The 24128-nt window shown below is 42.1% G+C and overlaps 1 protein-coding gene across 1 annotated transcript; it reads left to right on the forward strand.

Moving 5' to 3' along the window:
* Positions 1 to 250: 250 nt before the first annotated feature.
* HAPSTR1 (HUWE1 associated protein modifying stress responses) lies at positions 251 to 16184 on the forward strand. Its single transcript, XM_054390965.1, has 4 exons — positions 251 to 470; positions 1408 to 1488; positions 5400 to 5675; positions 13370 to 16184. Exons 1-4 carry the CDS (start codon positions 251 to 253, stop codon positions 13612 to 13614), a joined length of 822 nt encoding a protein of 273 aa, XP_054246940.1. The 3' UTR covers positions 13615 to 16184.
* The last annotated feature ends 7944 nt before the right edge of the window (positions 16185 to 24128 follow it).

Genomic DNA, 24128 nt, shown 5'->3' on the forward strand with positions numbered 1-24128 from the left:
GGTAGCGGCCAGTCGGACGCAGGGGGCGGGTGCTGGGTGGCAGCACGTTCCCAGGCGTCTCCGACGGGCTTTTACTGTGCTCGGGGCGGCGCCGGCGCTCAGTGTGTTTGGAGCCGACGGACGGGCCGGGCCCGGGAGTATGGGGGTGAGGTAGGGCCGGCCCAGCTGCGGAGGGGAGGTGATCGCGGCTGTCCGGCGAGGCCGGGCCTCCGCGGCGGCGGCGAGGAAGGACGCGGAGCCGGCCGGAATGATGGAGGACAAGAAGGAAGAGGGTGAGGCGGAGATCCAGGAGCACGGGCCTGAGCACTGGTTCAGCAAGTGGGAACGGCAGTGCCTAGCTGAGGCCGAGCAGGAGGAGGCGCTGGCCCCGGAGCTGCAGGACGAGGCGGCGGCGCAGCCCGAGCACAAGCAACAGAAGCTCTGGCACCTCTTCCAAAACTCGGCCACCGCTGTGGCGCAGCTCTACAAGGGTGAGCGCCGCAGGAGGGCCGCGGGCGGCGGGGCCTGGGGAGGCGGAGGCTCTTGCTAGGCAGCTGGAGGGAGATGAAGCTTGGTGGGCGGTGGGAGCTTTAGCGCCGTGGGTTTGGGGCTGCAGCAGGGCCGAGAGATCCGGGTGTGGGGTGGAGAGCGGGGCGCGGAGGCATCGGGGTTGGGGTGGGAGTGGGACCGCGGCGTCACAAAGGGGATGTGGCGGCGAGAGCGGCCTGGGCAGGGGGAGGAGCGGGCTTCCGGCCTGGGGGCTCCGCGCCCGTCCATAGAGGCAGACGGGAAAACAAAATGGCGTGAGGGGGAACCGCGGCCGCTGCTCCGATATCACCCTTCGTGGCCTCCAGCGGAGAGGCCTGGGCCAGTTAGGCATCTGGGTTGGCTCTTGTGTCGGCCGGGCCTTGCTGTCCGCCGCCCCAGATGGGCAGCTGGCGGAAGCGTCGGCCCGAGAGAGCGACCGGCCGGGCTTAGCCGCTACCCGGTAGGCAGGGCACTCCTGCCGAGAGCTGCCTCGGCAGGGGATCGCGCTGGTAGGGTGCCGGGCGGCGGGGGCAAGGCCTACGAATGCTCGTGGAGCGGTGGGCTCCGGGGGCGGGGAGGGTGGGGGCAGACCGGGAAGCCCGGCCCTGCCGGCGGCTGCTCTTGACGCCCAGCCCAGGGAAGAAGCTCCGACAAAATGGCGAAGTGAGGGGCCGGCCCCATTGTGCAGCGGGGACTGCGGGCGGGGGCCAGGCCGGGCGCTTCCCTTGCGGGCTTGGGGCGCCGCTGCCGTGCCCGCTGCCCGGGACAGGGCCGTCCCTGGCCGGCCCTGCTCGGCCCTGATCCCGACTTAAGAAGGTGGAACAAAATGGCGAAACCTAACATGGCCGTTCGGAGTTGGTGACTCCAAAATAAACAGCGTGTGTCCTTCCCTCCCTGCAGACCGGGTGTGCCAGCAGCCGGGGCTCTCCCTCTGGGTCCCCTTCCAGAACGCCGCCACTGCGGTCACCAACCTCTACAAAGGTAAGGGGGCTGCCCCTACCCCCTGTTCCCGCTGCCCCGGCAGCCCTCCCTGCCGAGCCGGGCCTCACTCTGCCTCCTTCCCCGGCTTACTCATAAGCAGGGCCTATTAATGTCTCTTATTCACCCTGATAAAATCTAACCCGAGACTGCTTCCTGAATCTTGTGAGTTTTCCCAGGGCCAATTTAGCTGACGATAGCTGAATCTTTTCTGTTGCCTCATGTCAGTGACTTATAACTTAAAAGCTGCTTTACTTTGGGACCCTTGAAAAGAAATGAATTGAAGGGGAGAATGTGATAGTTTACAAAACACTTCTTAGACGTCCTGGGTTTTGTATATTTCATAGTGTTGGGACATCAGTATAACACATGTACAGTGAAACGTAGATTAGGTGTAGTGTTTGTAAAATCCTGCATCGATGTTACGTGACAAAGTTTTATCATCTTCTGACAGTGAGGCTTCTTAAGTAACCCTCCCAGTTTATTTTATGCACTAGAACGTCATTAAACTGTGTCCAGAGTGGTTCTAAGAAAGCAGTGGTAGCAAGAACTTCGGTAAGAGTGCACTTTGCATGTGGCTGTGCCTTTGCTCTGTTCTCCTGTGTCTGTCAGGATTTGTTTCTGAATTCAGCTGTTCCTTTGGTTGCAATAGGAATCCTTGTCTGCAAAGGAGTCATTCAGTGGTTTCTCAGTTGCTGCAAAGGTACTACAAAAACGATGCCTGTGTTGGCACAGTGTGATTCCTATTGTTACTGTCTTCCATTCCAAAGAAGGAAGAAAATTTAAAGTTTCAAATTGTTGTTTTTCTGACTTGTAGTTTTATTTCCCTTCTCTCTACCCAGTTGTGGGGTGTACAGCATTATCTATAGCTATTACCTGCATGTTCTTTCATTTGTTTAGTTTTCCCATTTTGGGTTTGCTTTAAGCAGTTGAACTACTATTAGTAGCATGTTTGTGATGGCTGATCACATTTCTGACATGTGGACAAAGCAAGGAGGAAATGTACATGTGACCCTCACTGCCAGAGACTTCTCTTGGCAGAAAGTGCCTTTGAATGTTTGTGTCATGGCCCATAAAGGGGCAGCACATCACATAACAGGGTAGGTGTTGGCCTGAGGGAATGGGTCACTGGAACGTGGTCTGGGACACTAGTCACTTGAACATGGTGCTAGAGTAACAGCAGGTAATGTTAATAAACTGTCTGGAGTAATTGTAGGCTTTTTATACCTGGTATTGTCTCCTTACAGCAGCTTTATTGCAAAGACTTGGGCTGTTTATTTTCAGTTAAATAATTTGTTTACTTGTGCTGTAGGTGAGATGAGCTCTATTTTTCTGCAATATTGTGATTACAGAAAAATATGTATGTGGTGATCAGGGAAATGAGAGTAGAAGGTCTGCTTAGTCAGATGTGATAGTTCAAAAAGCAGCACCTGAAAAACCTTTCCTTCAAAAACAGATCTTTGCTGCAGTACCTCAGTTATTCAGGACTACCATCTTCGAGTTTTAACTTCCTCTATTGAGAACACAGATAGAAACAGCTAGAGGTTGGAATCTCTTAGTGGAAATTTGCCTTCCCTAGTGACGAACATGGCCTTTTCAAATCCTCCTGTTTCTCGCATGCTCAGTTAGGTTTGTGTTTTGAAGGACTCTGTCAAAATGCGAAGTGCTTGGTAAACTGAACACCACAAACTGTCTGTTGCCATCAGCTCATTTTTGATCTGATAACTGGATTTTTGAAGCATCAAAATCTTCCTTATGCTCTTGTGTTAAAAAGAACAGCATAATGTCTTGAATGTCAGTTTTTTTTTTTTTCTGAAAATAGAAGCTTAATAGCATACTGTGCTGAAGGTCTTGGATCACAGTTTTCTGATTGATGCTGGTGATAGAGGCTGCATTTGAAGACATTTGATCTTATGCATTACATTAAAGAAGTGAAGGGCTGGCTAGTAACGGTATTTAGAACTTAAGGCCACTGTAGAAAGTCTTAGACATATATTAGAATAGGACTTAGGAGCCTACAATGTAGCTTATTTTTATTTGAAAACCTCAATGTTTGCTGATGTTACTTTTGACTTACTAATTGCAGAACATATGCAGCTTGACTACTTATTTTTTGCCAGTGTAACTTTGTAGACAAAGTTAAAGCTTTTTACCACAAAAAATCAAATCTTTTCCAGGGTAGTGATGCTTGACATTTGTCCAGGCTCCATCAATAGTTGGTGTTTGACCTCATTACTAGTTCCTAGTTCTTTGTAAAGCATTCTGATATACAAGGAAAGCAGGATACTGATGATGCTGAGCGCCTCACCTCTCAGGGCTCTCTCATGGTATTTCAAGAAGTAGTTAAAGGGATATTGTTAGTTTTCAAATTGTCTCTAAAGTGTTTGGGTAGCTTTTACTGTGAGTGCATTGGAGTCTAAGCTACTGTGGAGTATGAAATGGCTGGAGGAATAATGTGTCCTGTTGCCATTGCTTCACAGGAATTAGCATTTCAAGTCTTCTGGCCTTTAGATTACAAAGCAGCATAGGAAAACATTTTAAGAGTGCATAAAAGAAAGATGTTAAGTGTGCCTTATGTACACCTGATATTCTGAAAGCTGTAAGATTTAACTGTGGTCAGTTTTTGAGATGTTTTTCTGATAGGTTGGTTGAAGTGCTGCTCTTTGATAGTGCAGATGTTAATACTGTCTTCTGTGGTGCTGCCTTCGAATACAAGGATAACTTTTAATAGTGATTATTTCTGGGATTTTGAGCGTGAGAAAACTAGAATAGATGTGGATGTCCCTATTTACCTTTAAACCATTTTCTTGGACAGCTGTTCTTAAATCTCTTAATACTGTTCTGGGAAAATGGCTCAACTTTGGACTTCATTAGTAAAGCAAGAATCTAGAAAACTGTTTTAATCATCTTTGCCAGAATTAATAAAAATCTGTGGAAATAGAGTAGATGAAATTGATGTATTGTAATGGTGCAAGACCATTGCAGCAGTAATAAAACTGAAATAGCTTTTGGCGAAGCTCTGAAACTATGACAAACAAGCTGAGTGCAATTGTGTAGAGAATAGAATGTAAGCCACCTGTTACTGTTGACTGAAACTTACTCAAACTAGTAGCCAGAAATGTACTTGCCCAAGTTTGAAAGCGCTGTAAAAAGGTATTTGAGAGTATTTCTTAGAGGATGCAGTAATACCTGATGTGCACAGGTGACCAGGTAAATCAGTGGAGAATGCAACTGCATTTTGTAGTAGGGTTAATTACAAATGCTTAAAGCTTTTGTATATCAGATTTGCAATGGGATCATAAATGGGGAAGGAAACTTTCTCAGACTTTGTGTTATATTACCTAGTTGAAAGGCACTGGGGATACTTGTGTTCTGTCTCGTTTCAAAACTAAGACCTTCTGTGAATTGCCTCTGCAACTGAAATTCAGATGAAACTAGAAGGCCTCTAAAGAAATCTGAGTTTTCTGAAAGTTCTTTGCTTAGTAGAATCAAGAGAAGCAGTTACGCTTTTTGGTGGGGTTTCCTGGTTGTGCTGATGCACTTCAACATGATCTCTAAGAGTGCATTGTCTGATTCAGGCACCTTCCTCAGACTGACATGCTTAAAAGTGGGGTTTTTTTCAGTATTAATACATTATTTTTTTAAAACAGTGCTTAGTGCTGACCTGATGGATAGTAACTGCTGTTCAGGTGGTGCTTGAGTTGCTGTTGCCTTTCTGACTTGTAAAAGAGGTAGAACGTTTTAGCTGATACGTATGTTTACTAGGACTCATCTTCAGTGCTAGCTAATTTGTTATGGCCAGCTGTTACAGTAATCTGTAGAAGATGGACTTTCCCATGGTTGACAGAAGTCTTGGTGATGTGCTGTACTATGTGTCGCTGTAACACTAAAAATTCTTTCCTGTCTTCTTGCAGAAAGTGTGGATGCCCATCAGCGAAGCTTTGATGTAGGAATTCAGATTGGCTATCAACGTCGGAATAAGGATGTGTTAGCTTGGGTTAAAAAACGCAGAAGAACTATTCGTAGAGAAGACTTGATCAGCTTCCTATGTGGAAAAGTTCCTCCTCCAAGAAATTCTAGAGCTCCCCCAAGATTGACTGTAGTATCCCCTAACCGAGCTACTTCAACAGAAACTAGCTCGTCTGTAGAGACTGATTTGCAACCCTTCCGTGAAGCCATAGCTCTGCATGGTAACAGTAACTTTTTCAATACTACTTGGTTAAAATTGGGTGGGGGTTCTTAAAGCATGTCTTGCTTTTGGCCATTGTTCATGATTATAATGTTATGTACCTGATATTGCAGATGAAGGTATCACCTTCATTCTCTAAGGGAGTTTTTGCATGCCCAAAGCATGTTAGCTAATAAAGTTGCACAGTCAAATACTTTGAGTTAGGAAAAGGTGTTGTATAAAAGTGAAGTTTGGATCTGTAATATTCTACAGCTGTGAACTCAACTCTTCATAGTGTTTTTAAGTGTGAAGAGACTTGGCATTCATACCAATGCTAAAGCAAACTAAGTTCTTGAGAAATGATAATATGCTAGTGACTAGTTAAACATTAAGATTTGGCTAGTAGCACATTTTTGTTGGATTGGGTAGGTGATTTCCTGTCTGAAGCTTCTGTCTCCTAGGATACTGTAGTACTCCTGTTATGCACTGGATAACGTGGTTTAATGTTCCACCTAAAGTACCCTGGAAGGGTGCTTCACTTGCACATCATTGCAATGATTGAGTCCTCTTCAGAACTGTTTAGTTCATTTCCAAACTTGGCTTCCAGTGCTATACTGAATTTCCTTCCTTGCCAATACCATTAATGGTGGTGGTGTATCTTTTTTCCTTCAGATATGAATATTCAGTAGCTTGTGTTGGACTATTACTTAGTAAGTGATAAAGAAAAACGTGCTTTAAATTGCTCCTGAGATGAAATGAAGCAGTTTACTCGTGGGTTTTGTCTCTTTAAAATTCTAATGGGTAGCAGATCTCTTGAGGTATAAATGGTAGACCATTCTGAAAGCACAGATAAACCTATCTAGATGTGCAATCTGTAAAACGTATTTGTTTTTTTACTGTTTTGGTGTTCTTAGTGAGGGGTGGGAGCGATGAGTGGGTGAATTCCTGAAAATGTAGTCTTTGCTGCTTCTGTGGTGTTTTCAAGATAGGTAAACCAGATGCTGTTACTGTTTAGGTGTCAGCCTAATTCTGGCGTTGTTTGCTGCTCTGTGGCCATTTAAATCAAGCATTCTTCCACCCAGTCATGTAGTTTTGGCAGTTCTTCTCGTACTGGAATCTGGCTAGAGAATTCTGTATATCAGTATTGTATCAAGTAGGTAAAGCTCAATTCATAAGGAGAAACTGCATAAGCAGGCTCTCACCTGATATGGCTGATGAGTCACCCTTCAAAAATATTTTGGTTTCTGAAACTAGTTGCATCTGGTTTGGCTGTTAACTACAAAGGCTTACTTTCAGGTGAGTAAGCTAGGTAGGCTCACTGTAGCACAGCAAACTCAGGCATTTTTGTTGGCAATATGGCTTTTTTTCATATCCTGGTATTGTTTCCTAACATCTACTTTGTATCAGGGTGGTTTATGGTATCACTTCTCCACACCATGGGAGTCTGAACCATGAGTTGCAAAGTTTTCATATTTTATGACCTAATACAGGGTCATGAGAACTGTAGGGAGCTCTCTGCTTTATACGGGCACTGCAGGGACTAGAAATGCACTCTTCCCCTTCATCAGCTGGTTGACAAGATTACATGTCAATCACCTTCTGGATTAGGTTCTCCTCGTTCAGTTTTCAGTCTGGTCTTTGACACAAATGCTTTTGTGCTAATCTTTTAGTGACTGGGCTTGTATTTGGCCTTGTAACTGTTTTTTGGGTTACTATCCACAATGTCTGCATTTCTTTAGTTTCTCCCCCCCTTCCCTAATTATTAAGGAAGTTGTGATTAAATTATCTCCAGACTATTTTCCTACATCAGACCACTTTCAGAATTGTTTTGATTTTGAAACCTGCATACAATCTTCAGGTGTGTGGAAGTTAATGTCCTCTGTAGGACCTTGTTTAGCTTCATTTTTAGCAGGCAGCTTAAAAGTGATTTGTTGCTTCTAGGTGTTGTGAGGAAACATGAGAAACCATGGTGATAATCAGTAGAAGTCTCATCAAGTGCTCAGGATTGAGGCTGTAAGGGAACCTTTTGGGTAGCACGTGAAGGAGTTAGGTGTTGCCTTGTGCTGGTAGGCTTCCTGTGGAGAATGTTTCACTGTGGGTAACATGGGTGAGCTTAATTAGATTTGAGGGATAATGCTAAAACTTTGCTGCTCTGAGCAGTACTGCTTTTAGTGAAGCAGGGATAGGTATGAGTCTGCAATACAAAGCTCTTTGGAAGCAGACTTGATTTATTGACTTCTTGGAAATAGGCAGGTGTTAAGACTGTGGTGCTGGATCTTGCTGATTTTGCTCTGTGATGGAGGAAATACCTGTGTTGATCATATAACTTAAGTCGTTCATAAATGAAGTAGCTCATAAAATGTTTCCTGGAATATCAAACAGGTCTAGATATATGCCGCAGACTAAAACATTAGTGAAGAGTATCTTTGATACCAGTATCATCTTCAGACTCTCTGCTGCATCAGACATTTGTTAAAATTGTGGTTTTAGCTTTCTGTCTCAAACCTTGTTACATCTGGCCTATCTTACAGCACTGGACAGTAGCAGTTTTCCTGACAAAAGCTAGGGATTTTGAACTCTAGATTTAATCTTGTTATATGAGTTATCAATAGCCTTTGTGTTATAAGGAAATTTCTTGTTCTCTGCTGTTCTTTTAAAACTTGTTACAGTAGTTAAAAGCAAAATGATCATGACAAAATTACACTGATGTTTGAGAGATCTCCCTTTTAACTATGGCACTGTGCTGTGCAGCTGTCACTGAAATCGTTATTATAACTTAAGGGTACTTAAGAATGATTTTTTGGATCTAGAAGCCTCTTGAGAGACTGAAGTGACAACTAAAAATCTCTGCCCTTAATATCAGCTTTCCATTATTAGCGTGCTGATGGGTAACCTTTGAAATAAAACATGTCTGGAAACTTGAACTGTGAATACCTGAAATTAAAGCCTTCAAGAAAAGCTGAGTAGTTAGTTCAGGGTAATCTAAGCCTTTTTACTCAAGTGGATATTTATGAAACTTTGCATCCGATGTTTGTTTTAATATATGGTGGCAGAACATAAATACCTTTTATTCAATGTTTCAAATATAGTCAGGTTTCAAACTTCCACCAGTCCCTAAAATGTCACTGCAATGAACTTAGGTATGGATGTTTCTTCTTCTGCTTTTTGGGTGTGTTTCTCTATCCAGTTCTGTAAGAAAAGAGTTTCAAATGACAGAATCACATCAACTGAGCTAATAGTCATAAGGTTCCCAAAAGCTGACATGCCTTCGGTCATTTTCTGACTGGCTGTTTAGCATACTAAACCTTGCACTGCACGTGGCTGTGCATGTCCATGTTTGATATGATGCTTTGGTCTGCTGATGTGGGATGTGCTCCATGCTTTACAAACTTCTCCCAGCATAGTGGGAGGAAATGGTGTGTTTTGAGGAGGAGGAATAAGCAACCCTTTGAAAGCAATGGCTGAAATGCACTGGACTTGAGCATTCTTAAGTAAACATTGTGAATGGGCAACCACACAGTGAGGGAGTGTGCATTCTTTTGCTCCTTGGCTTTAGTGGTGATGTCTATCATTGATGGGATTTGGTCTTTTTTTTTTTTTGAGCAGTTGGGGATAGCCTGCTCTAGCAGTGTGTGGTTTGACCCCTTTAAAGAGCCTCATTTTCCATTAGGCCTGATTATTCTTTTCTCAAAATATTCAATTGGAGTAAAACATTAGCACTTGTTAGAATGGAGAAGCAGTTCATAGAAGAAGGATTGGGAGAGCAGAGATCAGTTAGTTTGGAAGTTTAATTTAAAGGTTGTGTGTATATATAGCTATCAGAGTTGTGTTTTGGTATGTACTGCTAAAACTTGCTCAGAGCAGTACTGTGAAAGGGTGAGCATGACATAGAGGAGTGACAAGGATCAATCTGCATGCCATGTTGTATTTATCTGGGGTTATTAACTAATTCCTGCTTTAGTCACACTTGTCTAAGCATGAATGTTCTTTCTGATACTTCCTGATTTAAAACTTCTGGAAAACAATAGTTTAATAGTATTACTATACTGAACAGTAGTTTTCCAGCATATTATGCTGTGGTAGTGACCTGAATAACTCATTGTGGACATGGTTATAGTGCAGATAAAACAGAATTTACAGTTTGTTAGGCCTGTATTAATAAACTTGCTAGTTTTGAGTTGATAGTTTTAAGTATGTTGTATTCCATAAATGATGCTTGTAGCCAAGCATTCTAATCACTTGATAGTTCTGAAGAGTGCTTAGTTATAAATTAGATAGTATTGGTCACAGTTTTGTCTTCACTGCAGCTTTTTCTCATAGTGCTGTAGTAAATGCTTTGGGATATAACTTCAATAAATTTTTTATTTTATTTTTGGTGAAATACCCTGTTGATGATGACTGAAAGATTCGGCAGGAAAGAGAATGTTAGTAAGTAGTGTGGAGTATTCCAGATAAGCTCTCCACTTCAATCCTTTCAAGCTTAAACAAGGAGAAGGAGACATCATCTGTTCTTCCTTAAAGGCCTCTGTTAAAAAAGATGCCTCCTGTAGTAAGAAGAGGGATACTTCAGAGGTGGTCATGAGATCCCAAATAAAGTACAGACATTGTTTGAATCTCTCCTGTTTGTATAGAAAAAAAACTGATATGCCTGTGAGTAGGTCATGTAAATCACAGTACAGAAATTTGAGGTTGTGAAATGGTGCTGCTAACAGTCATGTCATCTTACTACTTCCTAATATCTACTACTGCTTGCTTTACTGCTTTCAGTGGTTTAATGTTTTGAGAAGACATCTGAGTCCACTGAAAAAGTCAAAATACTTGACAGTAAATGTTTTCTGAGATTTTTCACTTTGCATTGCAACAGCTTTCCAAGGAGAAACGAACTGTGGATCACAGCTCCTAAAACACGTTTTCTGTTGCCAATGGTCTTTTCAATTGCGTTGCTGAAATGGCAACTCGGTATTTCAAGTTTGTCTGGCGTTTTTCTTTGACTCTTATATGTGAGCGTGGCTACCTACTTCTAAACTGAGCTAAGTGTTCTGCTCTCCTGGATGGGTGTGTAGTGCTATGCAACATGGTCAACTGCCAGTAGCTGAGACCAAATTGTCACTCAGTCCATTGGCACATCAGGTAATGACTGTTACCAGTTCAGCATTAAATACATGTATGAGATGCAAGATTAAAATGCAGCTGGAAGTTGTGTTGTGATGTGATGCAATATCCTTGTACTCCTATCTTTGTAGAAATTAATTCAATACTACTCTTCTGCCTTTGAAAACCAGGTGTTTGAAGATTTTTAACTTAATTTTCTCCTAAAGGTTGTTTGTATATTTAAATGTACAGTGATTCAGTATTACCTAAATATTGGTAGGTCAATGTCTGCTTGAGGCATTGCTTGCAAACCTTGGCAGACTGGTTTAGAATATGCTGCAGCATATTACACATGCGTATTTTTAATCTGGCTTTTGTATCTACATGTTTTAAATGTTTCTATTTGAAAGCTCTACTTAAACAGTTTTTGACTGGTGCCGAAAAAGTATTCTGGTATCATGAGTCAGCGTTGGGGTTTTAGAATAATTTTTCTCCTTACTTGGGCACAAGACATAATGAAAAGATGTCATGATGAAATTGACTTAGTATATTGGTCATTTGGTTGTAAAATGTAAGATTTAATGACAAGTGATGTAAATGGTTAACTTAGTGGAAGTAACAACACTGAACTTGGATGTTCAGAGCCATTTTGCTCGGAGTAGTGGTGTGGGGGGAATTTCTGCAGTCAGTTTGGATTTGAAACAATGTCACTTCTTGTGCACTGTCAAATATTTTCCAATTTAAATGTACAGAATTAAGCAATGTTCTTTTACTGTATATCATGCCAGTTGATATTAAACTTGCTCCTGTCTTTAAATTGTGAAGTGATTTGTTACCTGCCCAAATTTTGCGTATTGGTGATTAAACCGAATTATAGTTCCTGAATATTTTTCTTGTACATCTGTCATCAGTTAGCTGCTTTACTTTCTTTGGTAGATGTATAGGAACCCCTTTTCATAATGGTTTTGAATTTAAGCTTGGCTATAATCCTGGGAGTGCAGAAACCTGTTTCTGAATTGCCTTTTAATTAAAACAGCTTCTGCTGTTTACATACTTTCTGCTATTGTATTAAAGTTACCTTTCATTTACAACCTACAGGGTCCCTATCAGACTTCATATCATGCTTCTGAGTCATGTTGGAACACCACTTAAAGCAGTAAGGAAAAGGATCTAAGAAAGCATCTATGGCTAGTGACTCCAATGGCTGTACTTGAGTGCCCAGTCTGTAAGGATATATCCTGGGCTGTTCACAAGATCTAAACTTTACATGTTCATCAGTACAGTAGAGTGGAATTGATTGGCCTGTTCTATCCTGACTTGTGTATCAACCAGCCATTGCTGCAGATTGCTTTAGAATTTGTCTTCTATTTCTGGTTTTTGGCAACTGATCTACTAGTTTTAGCAGGCTTCATGGAGACTCTGAAGTTATTTGGCCTATTTCACTATATATGAAGCAAGATGTATATTAAATGGCTTTTTACACACAAGATACATGGTGGTTGGACAAAGGTATAGAATATTTGAGAGAACCTCTGAAAGCTCAACAACTTGAAGGTCATGAGACAAATGCTCCCGGATAGCATAGTGTTTACTTGTTCTTAATGCTAGAAAAATAGATGGATGTAGGTTTTGTTCTGCTGTTCCTTGTGTTCCTGCATGGATTTTGCTTTGTTTTTTGGGTGCTTTCTACTAACACTGAGATTTGAAGCAGTTAGAAAAGATGTTTGCCTCATCTCTAAGCTGGTGTTTATCTACAAATATAGCTGGACTTCTAAGTGGAGAAGAGTTATTAGGCTTTCATGTACTATCAAATATTAAATTTGTGGAATGTCCTGCTTTTGCAAAGTAGTAACATAACTGAAGACAAAGTTTGAATTGATCTGTAGCTCATTGTGTTCTGTTTTATGGCTTTGCTTCTATAATATTTACTTTAAGTAATCTTCATTAACATGAACACAAACCAAAGCAGTTGCAGGGTATTTTTGATGTTATTTTGGATTGGACCTGTCCCATAATTTTGGAGGTTTGTCCTGTGGTCTTGCTTGGTTTATTTTTAAGTGTTGTTTTGAATTCTGTTAATGTATTGGCTGTTAGCAGCAGCCATGAAATAAAGGTTATGTTTAAAAACTAGCTGTGGTATACAACTGACTGCTGTCTTACCGCAGTTTTCTTCAGAGCTACAATGACTTGAGGGAGTGAAAGGAAGCAGGGTGGTGGTGTTTGAAACAAGACCAAGTCAGGTTAGCCTGGAAAGTCCTTGGTAGAGGATTTTCCTTCTGTGTAACTACTGCTGTAGTGTGAAGCCTAAAGGCTTGAAATAGTCTGCTCTTGAGTATGTACATGCATTTTAAATAGCTTGCCATGCTTATGGAGCTAGCATTCACTGGCTTGTTACAGCCCAGTGTATAGGCTCACTTTTGATGTCACAAAAAGCCAGTTATAGCAATCACTAGATTATGTGGACTAAAAGCTGGGAAGGTATGGTCTGGACTACAAATAAATGTGGTACAAATAACGGCCAAGTGCCTTTAACATTGCTAGAAGCCAGATGTCATCCCTTCTGCCACACGTGGGAAATCACTTTCTTTACTGTTTGACCTAAATACTCTTTCTTTTTTTCCCTAGGTCTTAGTGGTGCAATGGCTAGTATAAGTGTTCGCTCAAGTACCCCAGGCTCGCCCACTCACGTGAGCAGTGGCTCCAATGCTAGTCGAAGGAGAAATGGACTCCATGATGTTGATTTGAACACTTTCATATCAGAAGAAATGGCACTCCACTTGGACAATGGTGGAACTAGAAAGCGTACCTCAGCCCAGTGTGGCGATGTCATTACAGACTCACCAACTCATAAACGCAACAGAATGATCTAAACTGCAAAAATTTCAAACCCACCATGCTGCTTGAAAGCCACTTGATCCTCAGAGTACTATTGAAAAGGAAACATGAGGCCATCTTTACATATTCACTGTTTAAGACAAATGAATTCAATAATTGCCATAAAGGAAATTTTAGATATTACATTAGATGCCTCTTGTAACTGCGGCTTTCTTAAACTATATTCTTAGCAGAGGACATCAGATATTGTGTAGTAGTTAGCAAGATCATCATAGGCAAACATGTATCCGTTCCAAGGCTAAAAGTGACCTTACTTGTATTAAAGGGAAAGGAAATTTCAGATGTTTATTTGGTTATAGAATGCTTTTTTTTTTTTTGTCCTTTATTTCCTGCTGTGTTGAGTATTTGCTTAAACAGTATTGCCAGTTTGACTGAAATTGTCTACAACATGACTTGGCATCTTTGTCAAAACTGCAGGCTTCCATTTTTGCAGCACTGTACCATGCACCTAGTTTCTATATAGTAACAGTGTGCAAGTTATAAATATTGGACTGTACCCTTTTTAGTTTTAAAAGCAGTTGATAATTCTGGTGATTGTGTGATAATGTAAAGAGGTGCTATGATGGTCATGCAATTAATACTTAATATTGACTCAGTACAAGGATCTTTATTGGGTTCACTTTGTGTGTTTTAGTGCTCCGAAGTAGCAATATTAAACTTTTCCCCAATTAACTTCCTAGGCTTTTAAATCAGTTGGAGAAATTATATGTACTTTTTGGTATTATCCTCGTGGTAATCTTATACAGTGCAGACTGCACCAGTGGTGACCTAAATTTAGAGAAAGATGTCCTGTTACTGGGAAATAGGCTTTTCTGTTCAGTATTAGTGAAGGGTAGGTTTTGTGTACACCCATATCCCATTTTACATTTCTTGTGCAGTAATTGCCCATTGCTGGGGAGGGGTGGGAGGAGAGGGAATGAGGGGGAATAGTTGAAGAAGGGGTGTGTTCTAACAAGTAAGACTTCTGGTCACACATGGAAGCTTTGGACAAACTTAAATGAGGTTCTGTGTGATGCCATCTCCTTTGGGAGGGAGTGACATACAGGTTCTGTGAAGTGCTAAGAAAATAATTTAAAACTGGAAGTTGATTCTAAAGCTCTGGATAAACATGCCGTAAGGATGTATTAAATAGGATAAATGGCTTTCTCTTTGTGTTGAGCTTACATTCATGGGACTGAACTCCAGCTGCCATAACTTAAGCATAATTTAAAACTGAACTAGAGATCAAGACTGATCTGCAAATGAGTTTCTGAATGGGGAAGGATATGTGTCAATCTCAGAGTGTCCTAACTACTTTTACATGTAGATGTGGCAAGTCTTTGGTGGAGAGCCCTGGCTATCAGGGCCTCTAAATCTCTGCCTAGGAAAGTGATAATACAGGAGGAATAAGGAAGTGAAGAGCTCCAAACCTACAAACTGGGAAGGGGTATTTAGTAGCGATGGTATGCATGCTTTAACTGGAAGCATAGGCTGATTCTTGAATGAAATGCAGCTATGCTGGATTCACAATACTAAAAATTGTGCTGTTCTAGCTAAGTTAAGGCACTTTGAGCTCTATGTTAATACACAGCTCTTCAAGACTTCTGCTTACATGCTGCTTGTAGAGTTGGGTCTTTTTTTGTATTATCTTCCCTGTTTGAAGCAGACTTCACTGTAGATTTGCTCTTTTACCCTGATGTCCTCTCACTGGTGTTCTGTAGTCAAGGCAAGACAGCAATGATGTCTTAAATTCTCAGAATTCAAGGCTCTTTACTGAGAGCATGATTTTCTTGCTTTGTGGTGCTTCCATCAAATTTCTTTACATTCAAGAGCTCTTGAAGATGTCGACAGTTGCACAATACTGTAGCTAGAGGGTCTGTAGTTTATGGGACAAGTGTAAGAACTGTCCAAAGCAGGATGGTAAGAGCTGTTCAAAGTCCCCACCTTTGTTACATAGCTGAACTTGCACATCACCTCAAGACTCAGCATACATTAATTTCAGTTACTATTAACTACGATTCATGAGACTTATTTTATGTAAAATATTAATACTGCATAAAGCTAGTTTTCATTTGGAGACTGCATTTTCAACAAAGATTTATGAAGATGGTGTCTAAATATCTGTTAGTATTTATTAAGCTGTTGGCAGAGGGATTTTTTTTTTCTGTTCCAAAAGAAAAATCTGGAGTGCTGAACAGGAAGGATGTGTTGAGAACAACCATTCTTCAGCTCTTCTGTTTAACTGGCTTGTACAACTAGGATGCTTATGCCCTGCAACTTCTAACACTTTACTATTACATGTGGTAAAGGTAACAGCATATTGGTATCAGTTCTGCATATATGGGCTGAACTGTAACAGTGCTTCTGGTGTAGCCCAAATATACAGAGCCTGTTGAGATTACTTTTCTTTACAATGAAATAAATCCTCTTTATGCTTTGAAGCATTAATTCAGTCTAGTACCATCTAAAATGAAATTTGTCTGGCTTTTTGATTTGTGCCATTTTTCTTTGAAAGAAAGCAGGCTTAGATATTAAACTGGTTGCTTCAATGTGTTGTGTGGTTTGTTTTTTGTGTTTTTTTTTTTTTTTTTTGCTTATACCTTAAATACTTGGCAAACTTCTGATTGTTTTTCATTTAGCCCCCAACTGTCATTTGCTCTTTGTTAACCTCTGCCAGAATGATCAAAAATGCATGTATTCACCTGGTAAGGAGAACAGGTTGTTTAAAAAAAAAAATAGGAAAAAAAAAAAAGTCTAGTACCTGTTGCTTTGAAGATTATTTCTTGTGCCAGTGTAGAAAATTGACATTTCTGGAAATAGCTGTCAGCTATTATCCAAACTGTAGCTCCTGGAGCCAGAAGCAGGTTGATTTTTTTTTTTTTTTTTTTTTCTGTAAGAAACACTGAATTGAGAAATGTTTAGTTTGGTAAAAATGGTGCTTAATTTTGCTTTCTCTGAATCGTACAGTTGACTGGTCTCTTCTCCATGTACATCAAATCTAACATGAATGTGTGGCAAGTTACATAAAGTACATCCTGCACTGAAGCTACTGAGCTTGGCTTGCTTATTAATGAAGTAAGTTTTAAATGTTAAATTTAAATCTATATTACAATAAAGAAATGCAAAAATGATTTTTTTTTTTGGCTGAAACTGAAGTCCTGCAGTTAAACTTACTTTCAAATGTGGTTTACCCAGCTGGAGTAATAGAAACTCTTAAGTCATAATAAACCTAATAAAAAAAAATGCAATGAATCAGGCTGCTTTGTAGTTCTTTTAAATTCCATACAGTCCATCAGTAAACCCAAATCAGAATAGGGTTAGTGTAAGTTGCCAGGCTTACTTGGTTCTGTGGAGTAGAACTCTTTTTGTAGGAATGCAATCTGATGGTAGCTGTTCAGTCTGGCTGTGCTGAAGAAGCTTTTTCCTTTCCTCCTTGTGGACTAAGGAAGGTACTCGGGGTGTACTGTGGCATTTGTACACAGTGTTCTGCAGAGTTTAACACCAATTGTGCTTGGAAAAAGCATCTTAAGCTATGATTTTTAAAGCCTCTCCAGAAAGTTAAGTGGTATTGACTTGAACAGTGGAGCTTTCCAATCTCTTGCAAAACTCTTTAGACTTCAATGAAATTAGGTGCTTTAGTCAGTAGCTTTTCCTGCTTTTTCTAAGTGTCCCTAAAGCAGCAAAATTCTCTATTTAGTCAAGCAGGTCTTTGAAGTTTGTTGTGAAGGAAAGCTTTATTTCACAAGAGCTTAAGTTAGTGCCTGTTTTTTATTTCAGTTCTTGCAAGGGGAAAGTTCCAGTGGGCATTTGTAAAGTGTTGTTAAATGACTTGAAATAGGTTCTAGGCTAACATCTGAAAGATGGTGCTAGTAGTAGGATGCTGGCAGACTTGAGGAATGCACACTTGAGATGTTCCACTGAGTTCACTCCACTGGGTGGAGCTGAAGTGGTTGGGGCAGCAACAAGGCTCTGTTGCTCCCTCCTGCCAGAGCCTCTGGTCATCTGAGGTAATGAGGAAGGCACAGACACTTGAAACTGCCTGTCCCTACAGCTTTTGTCAGCGTACGTAACTCCTGTGGGTACTGTGAGGCTGGCAAATGCTCCCTGAGAGCTTATGGAATGGCTCTCTAGTCAACACTGCTGCTTTCTGCTGCCATTCTCTCACTGGGCCCATGTCAGACCCTCTCAAAAGGAAAACCGAATGGCTGAAGCTCACAAGGGTAGCAGTGAATAAGCCAAGCAAATACTCTGTGCGTTACAGACACATTACCTAGCTCTGTTGTAAGAGAAACTTGGAAGTGAATGTTTCTCAGTGGGTAATGAGATTCCAGCAAGTTCTGGGACTGACTGGAGTAGTGATGCTCTTCTGAATGGTGCAATTGCAGCTATCTGGGCTTTTTCTGAACACTGGGACTGTGTTTATTGGCGAAGATGGGCTGTGGTGGGTCAGTGCACAAGAATGTAACCTTGTTGGAATCTGTGATGAATATATATGGTTTGTGGAAAATCTTGGGTTTCAATATAAAAAAATACTGCTCAACTTCAGTATCTAAGGTCACTTTTAATTATGCTTTGGGAACATTTCATCATGCCTATACGAACTTTTAAGTGTAAAGGTCAAGTGGGATCTGGATGCCGCGTAACAGAAGAGCAAGCTATGCATGAAAGGAAGTCCTTGGGGTCCTTGATTCTGTTGGAATGGTGTAACACTGTTCTGCATCTTTGTCAGAAACTCATGCTTCTTTAGGTCTGAAATTCTAAGCCAGATTTCTTCTGCTGTTTTGTTCAGCTAATATCCTTTTTAAAAAGCCTTGAAGCAGAGGATACAGAAGTCTTGCATTTGAACTGGATGTACTAAAACCTTGCTTGAAGTTTCTACTGGAATTTTGATAGGGTTGCTTCCAGCTCCTGCCCATGCAGCTGCATGTAGCTCTGCTCACAGATTGTGGTCCATGCTGAGAAGTTGTAAGGTCAGCATTTGCTGCTTTATTAATCCATATTTTTGGTTTTATATTGATAACTGTTTGGACCTAGCTTTTTCATTTTGAAGTGAGTTCTTGGAGTCTTACCTGGAATGCAGTATGCAAGACCAAGATGGGGAGAAAACAGCCAGTTTATTCTGTTTAATTACTTGATTTTGTACAGTTAACTCCAGTTGCATTGCCTCTCTGTAAATCAATGATCTATAGATCACTTTTAAACCACAAAAATATTTGCTTTTTTAATTGTTTTGGGCCAGACTTATAGCTATTTTCTACAAATGCCTACTGTGCTTTAAAAGAAATGTAAATGTAAATATGAAATATTAAAAGTCTGGGGTGAGTGTTTGCCACAAACTGGCGAAAGTGCTGCTGCCTTGTCTCAGCTGAAGGTAACTAAACCTGTTCTCAACAAAAATGTTCTGAAATCTCTTCCCTGTTCTCTCTAAGAGCACCAGTGAAAACGGGTAGTGTGCTTAGAGGCGAGTGGACTTCTCCAGAAGGTGCACTGTCTGCTGAGGATGTACACTGAATATTCTGCCAATAATCCAGCTCTCCATTTTACTGATGGAAGCACAGTTTGTATTTTTTTTTTTTTGGCTCTAAGCTTTTCTGCTGTGAAAGCTCACAGAGTGAAGTCCACTCGTTGATAGCTACATTTAAATGACTTCCTGTGGAAGTCATTTACCATGTGGCTTTTTTTCTTCTCTCCCTGGAAGATACTCTTGTTAACAGGAATCTCTGAAGGGGCATCTCTGTCTGTTAAAACAAGTTTTGGAGTCTTTATGGCTGAAATGATAGAGTAGAAAGCTGCTGAAGATGCTCTGAGCACTGTAGCTGCAGAGGCTCGTTGCTGCCAGATGACAGTGCAGTGCTGCAACTCATTTGGAGTTGCATGAATTTCAAATATTCAAAACTGATTTGTTTGCTTCCGCTTGCTCTGTAGCAGCTTTGGATGTGATCTTGGCAGAATTAAGATTTCTTTAAGCCTAGAAGCATTTCTCAAAATACAGAACATTCATCTTTTCCCATGGAAATGGGTTCAACATATTTAAATCCCAATAACTGGGGGTCTTGAATAATAAGTTTCAATGGCAGAAAGCCCAGGAATTCCTTCAGAGTCAGTTTTCAGATCTCTCCTAAAGTATACCCCACAAGCCGTGTCTGTGTCTGGTTTTATTCCTCCTGTTCGTAGCTGTGACCTATTCTGACCCCTTTCATGCAAGGAGCACCTCCCTGTGCCAGGTGCCACCTGGCTGAACATCAGGGTGTTGCTGGTAAGTGCCTGTACACGGTAGGTGTGGTGCTGCTTTTAAATGAACATCACCTTGGGTTGCCCACAGGTTGTGGGGTCTACGTGCCTGGAGATACTCAGGGCATTGATACAGCCCAGAGCATCCTGGTCTTGGAGCTGCTGTGAACAGGGATTGGAGCAGGTAACCTCCTGGGCTCTTTCCACCAATTAATCTAGGATTCACTACATGGTGTCTTTTTTTATTTTGATGCAGTTTTATGTGTGAGGGTGGTAGAAGACCCTGCTGTCCTTGCTGCTAAGTGGCACCTGCTGCTCAAATAACACACCTCTGATGAAAACTTAGAGATGGTTTTCTGTTCTCTGGAAGCTTGAAGGTTGTTCTGTCAAAATTGTAGCTTTGTAGCCTCTGAAGGATTCCTTGCAAAGCAGAAGCTGGTCCCAAATGTAAGTAGTTTCTCAGCACTGTTGCATGTTTCATGGGCTTTGAAGTACCAAGGGTTTGGGGCTGAACTGTGAAGCTGCTGCTGTGGTGGATGTTTGCACTACGTCTGCTCAGCTGATGGAAACCACCTCCAGTGGATGGGAAAGCATCTGCCAGAGCTTGGCTTTGCAAAGTCCTGAAAATGCCCTTTTTCAAAAGGTGAAATTTCAGTTAGGAGTGGTTAAATGCTTCTGTATCAAGGCCATAGGCCCTCATTAATGTTCTGGCAGCCTGGTAAGTGATATTTCAAACTCTGGAGTGGGACTGCTGCTGGTGGTGTAAGTTTTGATGTGATCTGACGAAGGGGAGAGAGGGTTGAAAGGTGAAATTGTCAACACAGAATAGATGTACAATCAGTTCAAGCTCCAGTTGTCTTTATCTCATTTTCCTCTTAGGAATTACTGGAGACAAATGGTAAAATGATCAGTTAAAAAGGTTTAAAACTTTCCACATACTGGACTCAGCACTGAAGATGCAGAAAAGCTCCACGTGGATGAATGGTGGCATGAAAATGCTTTTCATAGACCTGGGATATTGCCTGAAATGCAGAATATGGGTAAGGGTTGCTCCAGTCCAAGATCTCCAGAAATGCAGGGTTCTCAAGTTATTCCAGTGCCTGAGTTTGCTGTGAACTGGAACTGTATTACTTCAGCTTTTTATTTCCTGTAATAGCCTTTCATGTATTCCACTGAGACTGAAGCAGCAGATCCTGGCTAAGCATTGTCCCTTTCAAGGGTTCCTCAAACTCATGACAAACAGGTGGCAAATGGGAAAAATACAGAATGTGCACTAAATATCCTGGCTTGGCAGGAACCCAGGTGCAGCCTGTTGACCACAGGCTCTTGCAAGTGCATGCTGCAGTGGATTTTTATCTTACTGTGTTTGGACTCGTAGGTTATGATATTATTATGGCAATACTGGAATACTTTTTGAGTTTCCTCCATCTCCAGAAGGTGAGCTGGACAGATCAGAGAGGTATCACTGGAGTGTGCCAAAACCAGGGGCAGACTAGAGAAGGATGGGTGGCTTTGGAACGTGCCAGAGCATCAAAAGCTGATCTGATACTCATGGAGTCAATGGGGATCTGTAGATTTGATCAGAGTCCTACAGTTATATTTCATTAGTGTTAATATTTATACAGAATTGAGGATCTCCTTGCTTACTGGGGGAGGGGGGGGTTGGACTAGATGACTTCTAGATGTCCCTTCCAATCCAGTGCATTCCATGGTTCTGTGAAAAGCTGCAGGAGTTCCTGGTGACCAAGTGGTGCCTGAGGGGCAGGTGAAGTCTGCAGTTGTCTTCTGCAGAGGCTGATACCAGCTAACAAAGTCAGGCTGTGGAGGAAGAGGAGGATATATTTTGTCAGAAACCCCATTTTTTTTATGATAATGTTCTTCATAATTTCTGTTTGTGTGGCTATAGCTGCTTGCTCTCATTAACAGGCTACCAGACCAGAAGTGGAGAGGAGCCTTAGCCAAACCTTTGTGCCGTAATTCCACTCTCTCCAACCTGCTTGGTAAGCACTTGGGTAGGTGTGAACATGGATCTCCTGAAGGAATGCAAAAAGGGCCACCAGGGGCTATCACCTTGAACTTGTCCTTTCAAGTGTTATATATAAATACAGTCCCCCAGAGCAATCCAGCTGGCAACCTCTAGTCAAGCTCATCATGATCTTGGATAAAACTACTGTCAAGCAGAGCCAGATCTTCCGCTGCTTTATGGAGCTGTGCCCATTTCCACTGCTTGGGTGTGTGAATCTGAGGAGCTCCTTCCCATGCTGCAGCCTTGCAGCAGATGAACCTCAGCACTGTATTGTTTACAATGTACAAGTGGAGAAGAGGAGAAAATCTGATCATATGACTAGGAAATGCCATGTGATGGCTCAGCCCCTGATGTTTTTGGGTGTCTCACCCCACTGTACCTGTCTTATGACTACCTAACCATTTTGGAAAATCAGCAGGATCCCCCATGTTAACTGACAGAAAATATGAGGTGATGTGGGCAGCCCAGAGTGTGGGGAAAGAGAGCTGGCTCTCCCAAGGTCTGGAGGAGCTTTGCTGTTTGTGTTAGCCCAGGTTTCTTTTGGGTATGTGGCATCCATCAGGGTGTGCTAATGGCAGAGCTGGGGCTGCATCCAAAGAATGCCTTTGCCTGCTGGTGCAACTGGTGAGGAATCAATGCTTTTCTTTAGCTGATCAATCTTAAGATCATCAGATGAGCAGAACTATGGAACTGAAAATCTCTCTTGACTTTAGTAGCTGTATTTGTGTCCTTAAAAGAGCTCTGTGCTGTCATCTGTCCTTTGTGAAGATGGAAATCTATCTTGGCAGGCTGCTTTCCTCCTTTCTCAGTGGCTGAAGGCAACTTTGCAGGGCCTTTGCTGCTGAAACTGTCACTTTTTGTTAATCCTGTCTTTTCTATGTTTAAACTTTCAACTGTATCAGTAGAGCTGGTGTCATCTCCATAATCAGCAATTCATTATGCAAGAATAACTCTTGCCTAGCTAGCCCAAAGTTACCACTGTAGCCACAAAACAAGTGACAAGATGGCCCTTTCCAGGTGACTCTGGTACAACTTGGGGCACTGCCCACCCCAGCTGGGTGAGGCTGAGGCTCCTGCCTTGTTTGCTGCAGAGGGATGCATGAAGCAGCAGATGAAGCGATGCTGTGTGTTTTCTTGCTGCTGCAACTTGTGTCTCATTCTCAGTTTTACATTGGTAGATGGATTGTTTCCATTATCTGCCAGAGTGACACTTAATCCATGTGGTAAAATCCTGGCTTAGCATTTCACATAATGAAACTGATAATGCATTGCAAGTTAAAGGACAGGATTTGCTTTCTCTTCTGAACTTTGTTTCCATACAGGGTGTGATCAAGAAATGCAAGATGGAAAAAGTCCATGTTAATTGATGGTAAAATATTAATGCTTCATCAAAATGAGGGGTGGAATAGAGTGCTTGCTTATCTGTGTGGCCTAAGGTCTGGGGAAACTGGCTCCCAGGAGTTCACTGCAGCTGTGACTGATCCCTCAGGGTGTGCAGGTGAAGCTGAAGTGTCTGATATGAGTTAGCAGGCATCATCTTGCTCCCTGATAGAGGAAAGAGCTGAGACAAGCAGAGCTTGGAGAAAGGACTAATGTGTTCCAGACTGTGACCTGTCTGGTTTTATGGGATGTCCCTGTTCTGTCTTGAAACAGCCTTCTCATATAGGAAGTGTTGAGGAAATAGCATGGTGGAGTTCCGTTGCTGCATCAGCTTTCATGTGCATGGGGACACTGAGCTGTCCCTGCCAGCCTTATCTCTGCCTGTCTGTCTTCAGGTGGGCAGGGTGTTCAGCCCCATGTTTGCTCTTGAGATCCTCACCTTGCCTACAGCATTTGTGGTGCCACTAGCTGACAGGGATCCCACCTTGGCAGGTAAGTAACATGGAAACCCTTTTTTCATTGTCTCCCCATGCCACACGGGAGTTTACACAGGGCTCTGCTATGTGTTGACTTCCCTGAGCTGTTTGAAACTCCTGACAAACCTCACACAGTGCCAGTGTAATGCCTGATCTGCGTGCCAGCATGGGCATGGCACCTGGCACCTTCTGCCCTGTGGGTCCTGGAAAAACCCTGGCAGCATTTACACTGCTGAGTAGATGTCAGGGGAATGGCTCTGCAGCTTGTGCTGGCCTGCAGTGCCCCCCACAGCCACCTCCCCATGTGCTGGTGTCTGCTCTGCACTCCTGGGCCGTAGCTTCCACTACAGTCAGGGTACCAAGAAAAAACAGGGAAACTGGATGAGAGGTGTGGCAG

This window comes from Indicator indicator, chromosome 22 (genome assembly GCF_027791375.1).
Source record: "Indicator indicator isolate 239-I01 chromosome 22, UM_Iind_1.1, whole genome shotgun sequence".
Taxonomy (NCBI): domain Eukaryota; kingdom Metazoa; phylum Chordata; class Aves; order Piciformes; family Indicatoridae; genus Indicator; species Indicator indicator.

What these genes read in the sequence shown, in the direction of transcription:
- HAPSTR1 (XM_054390965.1), top strand. Translation starts at nt 251, where the DNA reads ATGGAGGACAAGAAGGAAGAGGGTGAGGCGGAGATCCAGGAGCACGGG. An exon ending in GGTCACCAACCTCTACAAAG is followed by an intron (nt 1,489 to 5,399) that starts GTAAGGGGGCTG and finishes GTCTTCTTGCAG; the next exon opens with AAAGTGTGGATGCCCATCAG. An exon ending in TGAAGCCATAGCTCTGCATG is followed by an intron (nt 5,676 to 13,369) that starts GTAACAGTAACT and finishes TTTTTTCCCTAG; the next exon opens with GTCTTAGTGGTGCAATGGCT.